The sequence below is a fragment of the Schistocerca serialis genome, chromosome 1 (genome assembly GCF_023864345.2).
Source record: "Schistocerca serialis cubense isolate TAMUIC-IGC-003099 chromosome 1, iqSchSeri2.2, whole genome shotgun sequence".
NCBI lineage: Eukaryota > Metazoa > Arthropoda > Insecta > Orthoptera > Acrididae > Schistocerca > Schistocerca serialis.
The window spans coordinates 485,712,335-485,726,675 of record NC_064638.1 but is presented as its reverse complement, the minus strand read 5'-3'; the positions used below and the strand labels follow the sequence as shown (position 1 = coordinate 485,726,675).

Below are 14,341 nucleotides of genomic sequence, written 5' to 3'. Positions count from 1 at the left end.
ATTACATGCAGTCTCCCATCCTTCATCAAGGACACCAACCACTTCCTTGAACGCCTGGAATCCTTACCCAATCTGTTACCCCCGGAAACCATCCTTGTAACCATTGATGCCACGTCCTTATACACAAATATTCCGCACGTCCAGGGCCTCGCTGCGATGGAGCATTTCCTTTCACGCCGATCACCTGCCACCCTACCTAAAACCTCTTTCCTCATCACCTTAGCCAGCTTCATCCTGACCCACAACTTCTTCACTTTTGAGGGCCAGACATACCAACAATTAAAGGGAACAGCCATGGGCACCAGGATGGCCCCCTCGTACGCCAACCTATTCATGGGTCGCTTAGAGGAAGCCTTCTTGGTTACCCAAGTCTGCCAACCCAAAGTTTGGTACAGATTTATTGATGACATCTTCATGATCTGGACTCACAGTGAAGAAGAACTCCAGAACTTCCTCTCCAACCTCAACTCCTTTGGTTCCATCAGTTTCACCTGGTCCTACTCCAAATCCCATGCCACTTTCCTTGACGTTGACCTCCACCTGTCCAATGGCCAACTTCACACGTCGGTCCACATCAAACCCACCAACAAGCAACAGTACCTCCATTATGACAGCTGCCACCCATTCCACATCAAACGGTCCCTTCCCTACAGCCTAGGTCTTCGTGGCAAACGAATCTGCTCCAGTCCGGAATCCCTGAATCATTACACCAACAACCTGAAAACAGCTTTCGCATCCCGCAACTACCCTCCCGACCTGGTACAGAAGCAAATAACCAGAGCCACTTCCTCGTCCCCTCAAACCCAGAATCCCCCACAGAAGAACCACAAAAGTGCCCCACTTGTGACAGGATACTTTCCGGGACTGGACCAGACTCTGAATGTGGCTCTCCAGCAGGGATACGACTTCCTCAAATCCTGCCCTGAAATGAGATCCATCCTTCATGAAATCCTCCCCACTCCGCCAAGAGTGTCTTTCCGCCGTCCACCTAACCTTCGTAACCTGTTAGTTCATCCCTATGAAATCCCCAAACCACCTTCCCTACCCTCTGGCTCCATCCTTGTAACCGCCCCCGATGCAAAACCTGTCCCATGCACCCTCCCACCACCACCTACTCCAGTCCTGTAACCCGGAAGGTGTACACGATCAGAGGCAGAGCCACGTGTGAAAGCACCCACGTGATTTACCAACTGACCTGCCTACACTGTGATGCATTCTATGTGGGAATGACCAGCAACAAACTGTCCATTCGCATGAATGGACACAGGCAGACAGTGTTTGTTGGTAATGAGGATCACCCTGTGGCTAAACATGCCTTGGTGCACAGCCAGCACATCTTGGCACAGTGTTACACCGTCCGGGTTATCTGGATACTTCCCACCAACACCAACCTATCCCAACTCCGGAGATGGGAACTTGCCCTTCAGTATATCCTCTCTTCTCGTCATCCGCCAGGCCTCAATCTCCGCTAATTTCAAGTTGCCGCCACTCATACCTCACCTGTCTTTCAACAACTTCTTTGCCTCTACACTTCTGCCACGACTGACATCTCTGCCCAAACTCTTTGTCTTTAAATATGTCTGCTTGTGTCTGTATGTGTGGATGGATATGTGCGTGTGTGCGAGTGTATACCTGTCCTTTTTTCCCCCTAAGGTAAGTCTTTCCGCTCCCGGGATTGGAATGACTCCTTACCCTCTCCCTTAAAACCCACTTCCTTTCGTCTTCCCCTCTCCTTCCCTCTTTCCTGATGAGGCAACAGTTTGTTGCGAAAGCTTGAATTTTGTGTGTGTGTTTGTGTTTGTTTGTGTGTCTATCGACCTGCCAGCGCTTTTGTTCGGTAAGTCACCTCATCTTTGTTTTTATATATAATTTTTCCCACGTGGAATGTTTCCTTCCATTATATATATATATATGCTGCTGGTAAAGCCAGAGTTTCTGCAACCATATGGGCTTTTTTTCTTGCATTAAGCAGTCCTATTCAAAATCTTATGAGAGGCTAAAAGGACCTTAGAAATCATTTATCATTTGTCAACTTGGCAAATTTCTTCCGGGTAGAAAATAAATATTTTGTTTCATTGTAAAAAAAGTCTTTTGGTTTTCCTGTTACTTCAGGATATTTGATTTCAAGATGTCTCTTTAACTTGTTAGGCTTCACACTATCAGCAGCTGAAATGGTTAAACAAATCATACACTATGGACATTCTTCACTATTGACTGTACTTTCTGTAAAGCCTAGCAATAAATAGTTCTCATCATATATTCTCATTTTTGCGTTTGGAGTATCTCCCTCCCCTCTGCCAGTTGATAGACCACTAGAGTCATCATGTCTGATAGACTGTAAGGGGGCGTTGAGATACATGAGTCAAAACTTGCACCTCACATGATAGTTAAGGGTACAGTCACAGTTCAGCCAACAATAGGTGATTCCACCAATGGCCAACGTTGCCCAGATTGCCTGATCATTGCAAACAGTACAGTTTCATTGTCTTGAAGCTCATCTGGTGTAACACAGATGTTGTGTGAAATTTAACCCAGATCAATGGCATCTTCTTTGTTAAAAGGAGAAAATGAACATAACACTGCATATGTGTCATGTTGGTTTACTGGTCCTCTTCAATCGTGCTGCATAACTGAGTTAATTTGACTTTCACAAAATTCTACAGCTACAGAATCACAACCATGTCAAAATTCTGCAAAGCAAATGCAAACAGTTTTTTTTTCTGAAGTTGGCTCATTATAAGCAGCTGATTGCAGTGATTTTAGGCCGTGGAGTTCGCTCTTTATGAAAATTTTGAAAATGATCTGATGAAAACATTCATGTAAAGCTTCGATTTTTTTCATAGCACTGTTTCTTTAACGGCGCACTGTAATCTAACTACTAAGCAAATTACTAAGCTGGCCATTGTTTTATCAAAATCAAATGATGGCTCTTAAGTGAAAAGTAATGTTGTATCTTAATATCACCATCTAGTGGTCATGTTTAAAAACTTTAAACATGACTTTCATTCATCTGTTGCAGATTGTTAAACGGTAGGAAAGGAAGCATTTGTGGAAAGTGCGACAGCTGTCAAAGTAGAGGTATTGATTATTAATTGGTTTTATATGGACTGGTGTTGGAATGTGAGCTTGGCTGAGATGGAGGTCAAAATCAAGAATGATGGCTTCAAATTGGGAAAAGGTCCAGATAAATATGAGTTAAGAATAATAGTTAAGCTCTTGTGGGAATTGAATTATTCTTCAGCATGAGTCCAGACCACCAAGGTAACATTAATAAACCAGTACCAAGCCTTGCAGCTTAACGTCTGCGTGTTGTAAAATGCCATAAAAAGTTAGTATAGAGTGGCACAATCATGATTCTCATAGCTTTTCCATTGATTTGTTGTGAGTTTGGCCTTCAAATGGCACACGGTTATGTATAAGGATGCAGTTGGTGACGGTGCCAATAAACAAGATTTTTGGGAGACTTTTAGCATATGTAGGACACTGGTTTACAGCAAGGTTTTGTAATGGTGTCAAGAAAGGTTCTGGGTGGGAGAAGGGTGAGAGAGGATTTGAGATGATCGAAGAAGTAACTGTTTCTTTTATGTACGAGGGTAATCCCAAAAGTAAGGTCTCCTATTTTTTTATAAGTACAGAACCCTGTTTGTGTGGTAGTTCATCACACTGTTATGAAGAGTGCTACACACACTGTGTGTAAACATGTGCACACTGTGAAGAGGTACTTAGTCTTGGCTTGACAGCCGTTGAGAATGGAGCTCCCATTGGATGTTACCGCCAAGTGTAAATTGCGCACAGTTATTCGGTTTTTGAACGCAAAGGGCACTGCGCTGATTGCAATCCATCGCCAATTGACGGAAGTGTATGGTGAGTCATGCGTGGATGTCAAAAATGTTCGTAAGTGGTGTAGAGAGTTTGCAGCTGGTCAAACCGAAACTCACGACGAATAAAGGAACGGGAGACCGTCAATGTAGTAACCAAAACCAACCGCAGGAACGCCTTGGGCTGCGGATCGGAGCCGCCAGGCAAGGAAGCCGCCGGTGGTGGAGCACACACCACCAGGTAAACACAAGGACGAGCCGGACGACAGACCAACGACAACCGACAATAACCGACAACGACCAACTATGACCGACACAACAAGGAAGAGATAAACAATGGAGGCTTGTAGAAACCACAACACCAAACACCAACAAAAAATCCACTCGGAACCAGAGCCAGGCGAATGTCAGCAACGAGCAACGACCAGAACGCAGTACCGCCGAGATAGAGACGCAATCCAGAGCGAGTACCAGACTGACTGGACTAGGGCAGAGCAGGTCCCTATATACGAAACCTGAGGGAGCGGCTATTGGCCACGGTCTGCACGTGGTGTAGGGGTGGCACCCTCGCTGCGCGAGAGCCGCTGCGTGGAAGAGCCGCCGCGGACGCGGAGCCCTCTATGGGCTGGCCACGTCCATTTGTTCTGGCGCATGTTCGACTTCCGCGGTGGGAGGTACTAGAGTCAATGTCTGAGGAGACAGTATTGAAGGTTTTGCAAAGCATGCTTGAAGATCGGCAGATCACCCTGGATGATCTCTGCACGTTGGTTCCTGAGGTTTTCCGAAGCACTGCTCACAGCATTTTAACAGAAACATTGAACTACCAGAACGTGTGTGCAAGATGGGTGCCATGCATGCTGACTGAGGACCACATGCAGCAACGAGTTGATGCTTCCTGCGCATTTCTTCACCGCCTTGCAGCTGAACAGGACAACTTTCTGGACTCAATTGTCACCGGTGACAAAACCTGGGCATACCACTTTACACCTGAGACCAAGCAACAATCACGCCAGTGGCAGCATCCTTCTTCACCAAAGCCGCGGAAATTCAAACAAACAGTCTGCCGGTAAAGTCATGACAACAGTTTTTGGGATTCGAAAGGGGTATTGCTGGTCAACTTTATGGCCACTGGGACCACAATTAACACTGACAGGTATGTGAGACTCTGAAAAACTCAAACGGGCAATTCAGAACCAGAGAAGAGGAATGTTGAGCAAAGGCATACACATTCTCCATGACAACGCTCACGCACACATCACTTGGCAAACCGTTGCTCTCCTGCAATAGTTTCAGTGGAACATAATCACCCAACCACCCTATAGTCCTGACTTGGCACCCAGTGACTATCACATGTTCCCTAGGTTAAAAGAACATTTGGCCAGAAAGCGATTCTGCTCCGACGACAAGGTGAAAGAAGAGGTTCATAACTTTCTGAACAGCATGGCAGCGAGCTGGTATGACATGGGCATACAAAAACTGCCACAGTGTCTACAAAAATGCATCAACAGAAATGGTGATTATGTCGAAAAAGAGCTAAATGTTCAAGCTGTAAACTGATATAAACCATTGTAAAAATAAACAGGTCTATGTACATATAAAAAAATAGGAGACCTTACTTTTGGGATTACCCTCGTAGAATAGGAGGCACCATGTGATGGATTGGAAGTGAGGTCTATCAGGTTTGTGATGCATTCAGTAGGGGCTTTGAAGCCTGTTACAGTGAGATGGTTGTTTTTATTTGTTTTATGAAGTACATAGGAGATAAAACCACTTGAGTTAGTAGGTGTAAGCGATTCTATGGGGGCAGTTGTAGACTGTGTGAGGGGTGTAGGGTTTTTAGCAATTTTTGCAGCTTCACCTGGGTGGAAGGCTGTGATCATTAGGAGCAATTTTGTATCTCAAAGTGTCTTTTAGCCAGAAAGGCACCTCTGCCACTTACTAACACTTCTAACAGTGAAGTATCACAGTGGTGGAGCCTTTGTCTTAAGGTAAGATGAGTATCAAGCGATCTGCCTTCAGATCGCAGGAGGCTCATGACGACAAGGTTGAGTAAGGTTTTTGCTATATTTTTCAGAAAGGTATAGGAGGCAAGACTGGAAGCAAGAAATCCCATGTGCACTAGAGAGGATTGTTTTGGGGAAGAGGAGAAGGAACTTTGATGGAGCTGTTCTTTTGATGGAACAGAGGGATTCAGCATGAGAGGTTTAGGTCTGAGCGACGGGTTACTTGTGTAGGGTTTGAATGTGGCTATGGCTACAGCTGAACTTGGATGGAGGATATTCTGGGAGTACAAGGTTAAGCAGGGTGACCTCACTGGGCTTGTTGTCTAGAAAGAGGGGAAGTTCGTGTGGTACATTGTTGTGGATGGTGCTTGTGGGGAAGGAATACCACTTTTGAGGTATTTAACCATCAGGATGAATAGTTTCCTCAGGTGGTGTGAGGCACTTTCTTCAGTTTTTTTACTGACTTCAACAAGAATTACACTGAGTGTGCTCACCGACAAATGAGCTGGAAAGTGGAGGATGGCTCCATCTTATGTCAATACTTTCATGAGCTGAAGAGAAGTGACATTCATCAGCACCCAAAAGCTTGGCTACCTGACTTGGTGCAGCCATTGTTTGTAAAATTCATATTCCAATTTATGAGTCTTATGCAATGATTTCTGTCTGCAGATACTGGTCCCTCACACATTTTGTGAAAATCAACAAACTAGTAAACTCTTTTCAAGCATAAATGAAATGTTTCCTACAGTAACATTAACATCTGTGCAGAGGAGGCACTTTAATGAAACTAGTGGTCTAACACAGGTTCAGCATCTTTGTGCAACAGAGTTTGCAACAGTTGAACTGTTGGTACAACACAAGTAAGTTTCTTTGTTGCAATACTGTTGTTTGATTGTGCCTGTAATATTTGACAAGAACTGTAGCTTATATAACATATCTTAGGAGAAATTCTAAATATTTATGGAGCCAGATTTATATATAATTTCTAGTTTAAAAGGTTCATATAAACTTCTGCAATTTTCATTGGATATACATGTTTAAATATTTGTTTTATCTTTCTGTGTTAAACACTGATATGTGCTTGTCAAAGATCTACTGACTGAAGAATGATTTTTACATCATTGCAATATCTGTAACTGGGCATTCAGAAGAAATAAGTGCTCAGCAATTTGCTTTTAGGAAACCACCTGCTTGTAAAAAGCAGCAGAGTATTTCCATGCACCTGAATATTTGGCATTTGTAAAGATGTGAGATATTATTTTAAATTCCAGTGCCACCACAACATTTCATTTCAGCTTTGATTCATATGTCAAAGCTGTGTGGTGCTGATCTGTTCCAGACTAAAGCCTGTACATCAGAATTACTCATGTCAGATTCAAACAGGCTGTATTCACACATACACTGAGAACTGAATAAAAGTTTGCATGGGTTAAAATTTAAGTACATAGGCACTGCTGTTGCTTATATATTTTGTGAAATAATGTTGGTGTTGCTGACTGCAGGATGTGACGTGAACTTAAGGGGGAATGATATGATGTTGCCATGCATGTGTTATTCCGAATTACAATGCAATGTTCCTTCAGATATGCGTGCATCTCTGAAAGGACAGGCACTGCGATGACTACAGCCATTATGAAAGACATGAAATGTACTTGCAGTTGCAAATATGGACAACCATCAGCTGTATACTAGACTGACAACAATGAAAATTTGTGCTGGACTGGGACTCAGAACCAGATTTCCCACTTTTTGCAAGCAGTCACCTAACCATTTTGCTATCCGAGACGACTCACAGTAAGAGCCTACTTCCATATGTCATCAAGCATGTGTCTGCAACCTGTACTTGTTCATCCATTATGTATATTCCCGTACAGAGAGACATTTTACATGAAAGTCGCTTGCCCGGCATCAGTGGATAAATACGATATTTCAGTGCTGTGTTATTCTGAATTACAATGCTATGCCTGAAGGAACAGGCACTGCAGCGACTACAACTGAAATGTACATGAAATCTATTCACAGTTGTGAATATGGACAACCACCAGATGTATAATGAAATGATGACAATGAAAGTTTGTGCCACACTGGGACACAAACCCAAATTTCCTGCATATCACAACCAGTCGCCTTACCATTTGTCTATCTAAGCATGACTCACAACCAGACCCAAACTTTTGTATGTCGTCAAATGCACATGCATGTCCAAAGGAACATTGCATTGTAATTTGGAATAACATGGGCACTGCAATATCGTATTTATCTGCTGACACCAGGGAAGCGACTTTCAAGTAAAATGTCTCCTCTGTACTGGAATATACATAATGGATGTATGAGTAAAGGGCTGTAGAAACATGGTTGATGACATATGGAAGTCTGGATTAGACCATGAGTCACGCTCGGATAACCAAATGGTAAGGCGACCACTCACGATAAGCGGGAATCTCAGTTTGAATCCTGATCTGGCACAAATTTTCGTTGTTGTCATTCCAGACAACTGTCAATTGTATATTGGAAAGATGTGATACCTCACACTCAAGGAATCGAACATATCACTACAATGCTTGACAACATCGTTTCACACCCTGATGAGGAAGAATTACAATGTGACAAAATTTGTGCATTTTTCTCACCCTCTAACATGATGAGTTTAATGCAGCCTATGGACCAAGGCATTTTACAATGCTTGGAAAAAAGGTATCTTGTCGTCTGCTTCAGATACTTCTACAAACAACAGAATATAAAGAAACCATCAAAGACTATCTAAAAAAAGACATAGTTTATTTGATAGCCGATTCATGATCTGAAATAAAGGTGGAGACATTAAAGAAGTCTTGGAGCCAGATTTTACAGAATGAAATGGATACCTACAGTATATAAGATGAAAAAGATTGCTGGATGTGAAAATGCAAGTGATCTTTCAGAATGGATGAACACTTTGAAGTGACTGATCTTGCAACTGTCAAAATGGTTAGTCAATCCGCTGAAAACAGTGACAACAAGGAATTGCGTAAAGAAATTGTACCAGTGATTACTCGCATCGAGGGTTTGGCAGCACTAAATGTGGCACTGCATTATATCGAGCAACGACTGGAAGCCACTTCAACTAACATTATGCTTCTTAGAAGATGGCACGATATTGTTAGTAAAAATAATGTTCTGTTTTAAAACAAAGAACTATGAACAGTTTCTTTAAAATGTAACTTATATTTTTGCAACTTGGAAATGTGTGCCCATATATGTTCATATAACACAGGTATGTTCTATGTTGTTTTTTTAAATTTATTTTTTTAATCATTATGTGCTCATTAAACATCTATTCATGATTTACTCATTGATTTAGTGATATTTCCATATTATACAAGTTTTTTTGTTATTTGAGGTAGCATCAGAGCCAATTAGCACAAATTACCAGGGTTCTACTGTAATAATAACAGTACTTTGGGAAACATACAAAGCTATAATAGAAGTAAAAATAGAATCATGTTCAACTAAAATTAAAGAACGAAAAAATCCAGAAACAAAAACATAAATTATCTATGGTGTACTTTTATAATATCAATTTATTATTTGTTAGTAATGTATCTTGTAGGCTTAGTTTCCAGTAGCTGTTTCTATGTATTGTTTTACTTCTTGATTCATTCCAAATCCCTACATGGGTACTTCCATGTCAGTTTAGCATAGAAAAGTAATATTTCCAACCTGGCCATCCCAGATTTCCTTCAAATTTGGTGCATCCAGTGATCCAGATAAGAGACGGAAAAATACGAATTTGCAGAGATGTATGACAATTGAAAAGGAAGTTAAAAGTCTGCAAAGTTTGGTACTGTGTGAAATTTAAATATCTCTGTTGCAACATAATTACTATAATTTTAGTTCTAATCCAGATACAGAAAACAAGCTTGTATCATTGCAAAGCCAATGAGTGGAGCTACACATTGATATGCACTGTGCTGTCTTTCTAAGAATTTCCAAATTCAAGGTCACAGACCTCGAATATCTCAAAACACGCCACCTTCAATTTTTTTTTTAAAAAAAAGAAAAAAAAAACATATTCTATTACTCCAATGTCCTACTATAAACACGGTAAATGTCAAGAGGGCACATCAAAGGCATCATACCCAAAAATTTATTTTGTCAGCATCAGTACACTATCAAAATGCACATAAAAATGAAACACAAATTATTAAAAAATACAAAAAACAAGTAATGTCATACAGAAGTATGGTATACATTAGTGTACTGGTATTGTGAACCATATACAGTGTAGCTTCAATGAAAAGGCAATAAAAAGTTGTTACATCTCATTTGATGTGTTTCTAGTTAAATTGTTATGTTCAGCAGATCTGATGCAGGGAGAGAGCATGTCCTTCCAGTTGGTGTCACTGTATCCGGTCCTGTCAGAATGTCATATCTACTTTTCTAACACAAATATGTGGTATGACAGGGAACACAAATGATGGAAATAGTTCATGTGGATGCAAGAAGCTGGCTTGTACTTCATGTCGTTCTTCATAAGCTTAAAAGCCATATGCAACCCACCAATGACTATCATACGTACAAACAAAAGTCCATGTATATATGATAACCCTACCCCTATGAACAATGGACCTTGCCGTTGGTGGGGAGGCTTGCGTGCCTCAGTGATACAGATGGCCTTACCATAGGTGCAACCACAACGGAGGGGTATCTGTTGAGAGGCCAGACAAACATGTGGTTCCTGAAGAGGGGCAGCAGCCTTTTCAGTAGTAGCAGGGGCAACAGTCTCGATGATTGACTGATCTGGCCTTGCAACACTAACCAAAACAGCCTTGCTGTGTTGGTACTGCGAACGGCTGAAAGCAAGGGGAAACTACAGCCGTAATTTTTCCCGAGGGCGTGCAGCTTTGCTGTATGGTTAAATGATCATGGCGTCCTCTTGGGTAAAATATTCCGAAGGTAAAATAGTCCCCCATTTGGATCTCTGGGCGGGGACTACTCAAGAGGACATTGTTATCAGGAGAAAGAAAACTGGCATTCTACGGATCGGAACGCGGAATGTCAGATCCCTTAATTGGGCAGGTAGGTTAGAAAATTTAAAAAGGGAAATGGATAGGTTAAAGTTAGATATCGTGGGAATTAGTGAAGTTTGGTGGCAGGAGGAACAAGACTTTTGGTCAGGTGAATACAGGGTTATAAATACAAAGTCAAATAGGGGTAATGCAGAAGTAGGTTTAATAATGAATAAAAAAATAGGGGTGCGGGTAAGCTACTACAAACAGCATAGTGAACGCATTATTGTGGCCAAGATAGACACAAAGCCCATGCCTACTACAGTAGTACAAGTTTATATGCCAACTAGCTCTGCAGATGATGAAGAAATTGATGAAATGTGTGATGAGATAAAAGAAATTATTCAGGTAGTGAAGGGAGACGAAAATTTAATAGTCATGGGTGACTGGAATTCGAGAGTAGGAAAAGGGAGAGATGGAAACATAGTGGGTGAAAATGGATTGGGGGAGAGAAATGAAAGAGGAAGCCGTCTGGTAGAATTTTGCACAGAGCATAACTTAATCATAGCTAACACTTGGTTCAAGAATCATAAAAGAAAGTTGTATACACGGACAAATCCTGGAGATACTAGAAGGTATCAGATAGATTATATAATGGTAAGACAGAGATTTAGGAACCAGGTTTTAAATTGTAAGACATTTCCAGGGGCAGATGTGGACTCTGACCACAATCTATTGGTTATGAACTGTAGATTAAAACTGAAGAAACTGCAAAAAGATGGGAATTTAAGGAGATGGGACCTCGATAAAATGACTAAACCAGAGGTTGTACAGAGTTTCAGGGAGAGCATAAGGGAACAATTGACAGGAATGGGGGAAAGAAATACAGTACAAGAAGAATGGGTAGCTCTGAGGGATGAAGTAGTGAAGGCAGCAGAGGATCAAGTAGATAAAAAGACGAGGGCTAGTAGAAATCCTTGAGTAACAGAAGAAATACTGAATTTAATTGATGAAAGGAGAAAATATAAAAATGCAATAAATGAAGCAGGCAAAAAGGAATACAAACGTCTCAAAAATGAGATCGACAGGAAGTGTAAAATGGCTAAGCAGGGATGGCTAGAGGACAAATGTAAGGATGTAGAGGCTTATCTCACTAGGGGTAAGATAGATACTGCCTACAGGAAAATTAAAGAGATGCTTGGAGAAAAGAGGGCCACTTGTAAGAATATCAAGAGCTCAGATTGAAACCCAGTTCTAAGCAAAGAAGGGAAAGCAGAAAGGTGGAAGGAGTATATAGAGGGACTATACAAGGGCGATGTACTTGAGGACAATATTATGGTAATGGAAGAGGATGTAGATGACGATGAAATGGGAGATACGATACTGCGTCAAGAGTTTGACAGAGCACTGAAAGACCTGAGTCAAAACAAGGCCCCAGGAGTAGACAACATTCCATTAGACCTACGGACGGCCTTGGGAGAGCCAGCCCTGACAAAACTCTACCATCTGGTGAGCAAGATGTATGAGACAGGTGAAATAACCTCAGACTTCGAGAAGAATATAATAAATCCAATCCCAAAGAAAGCAGGTGTTGACAGATGTGAAAATTACCGAACTGTCAGTTTAATAAGTCACAGCTGCAAAATACTAACGCGAATTCTTTATAGACGAATGGAAAAACTGGTAGAAGCCGACCTCGGCGAAGATCAGTTTGGATTCCGCAGAAATGTTGGAATACGTGAGGCAATACTGACCCTATGACTTATCTTAGAAAATAGATTAAGGAAAGGCAAACCTACATTTCTGGCATTTGTAGACTTAGAGAAAGCTTTTGACAATGTTGACTGGAATACTCTCTTTCAAATCCTAAAGGTGGCAGGGGTAAAATACAGGGAGCGAAAAGCTATTTACAATTTGTACAGAAACCAGATGCCAGTTATAAGAGTCGACGGGCATGAAAGGGAAGCAGCGGTTTGGAAGGGAGTGAGACAGGGTTGTAGCCTGTCCCCAATGTTATTCAATCTGTATATTGAGCAAGCAGTAAAGGAAACAAAAGAAAAATTCAGAGTAGGTATAAAAGTCCATGGAGAAGAAATAAAAATGTTGAGGTTCGCCGATGACATTTTAATTCTGTCAGAGACAGCAAAGGACTTGGAACAGCTGTTGAACGGAATGGACAGTGTCTTGAAAGGAGGATATAAGATGAAGATCAACAAAAGCAAAATGAAGATAATGGAATGTAGTTGAATTAAGTCGGGTGATGCTGAGCGAATTAGATTAGGAAATGAGACAATTAATGTAGTAAAGGAGTTTTGCTATTTGGGGAGCAAAATAACTGATAATGGTTGAAGTAGAGAGGATATAAAATGTAGACTGGCAATGGCAAGGAAAGCGTTTCTGAAGAAGAGAAATTTGTTAACATCGGGTATAGATTTAAGTGTGAGGAAGTCATTTCTGAAAGTATTTGTATGCAGTGTAGCCATGTATGGAAGTGAAACATGGATGATAAATAGTTCGGACAAGAAGAGAATAGAAGCTTTCGAAATGTGGTGCTACAGAAGAATGCTGAAAATTAGATGGTTAGATCACATAACTAATGAGGAGGTATTGAATAGAATTGGGGAGAAGAGCAGTTTGTGGCACAACTTGACAAAAAGAAGGGACCGGTTGGTAGGACATGTTCTGAGGCATCAAGGGATCACAAATTTAGCATTGGAGGGCAGCGTGAAGGGTAAAAATCGTAGAGGGAGACCAAGAGATGAGTACACTAAGCAGATTCAGAAGGATGTAGGTTGCAGTAAGTACTGGGAGATGAAGAAGCTTGCACAGGATAGAGTAGCATGGAGAGCTGCATCAAACCAGTCTCAGGACTGAAGACAACAACAACAACAACAACAACATATGATAACAGAATTTATTTCCACACAGCAATCACTGACTCTTCACTGTTTACTAAAGAAGCAGAACACGTCCTTGTTTTTACAATACCTTTGTTGTTAGGTGTTACACATTGAAGCTTATTGAACCTGGAAACATACTTGAATTCTTGAATTGTTGCTTCAGTCTCTTAATCTTGATTCTAAACAATGTACAATCAAAGACACATGAAGGAATATTTTCTTTGCATGACTGAAACAACAGTCATGGTGTCAAACTATACTTTTCATGATGTTGCTTGCACTCGGCAAGTGTGTTTAATCTCTTTACAGCCCCTTCAACGTCAATTGCTGTAGCATAAAAATGCCATTCAAAATCTTCCTGATGGTAGCACATTCATGAAATTCTTTCTGTTTTTGTAATTTATGAAATTCTTCGTGTTTTTGTATTGGGCGGTACATTCATCTGAAAAGTGATAAATCTGCTTTGGAGTTAGAAAGTGACATTTTAAGAAATTGACAAAATGTGGCTGGATAGCATGCACAAACACATGCTGCATCACACTGAAGGCAATCAGACATTTCCGCATATGACATATGGTGTATTTTGTTGGTATTTGCATCTCTGGAGTAAGCTACAAACAGGTGAATTGCAG

At 41.2% G+C, this 14,341-nt stretch overlaps 1 protein-coding gene across 1 annotated transcript in view; it reads left to right on the top strand.

The window, feature by feature from the left end:
- The window catches only part of LOC126484459 (mutS protein homolog 4-like), a 302,928-nt gene that overhangs the window by 29,829 nt on the left and 258,758 nt on the right, over positions 1-14,341 (top strand). The window contains exon 4 of the mRNA XM_050108020.1: positions 6,491-6,681. Within this exon, the coding sequence (XP_049963977.1) occupies positions 6,491-6,681 (191 nt within the window). The remainder of the gene's footprint in view (positions 1-6,490; positions 6,682-14,341) is intronic.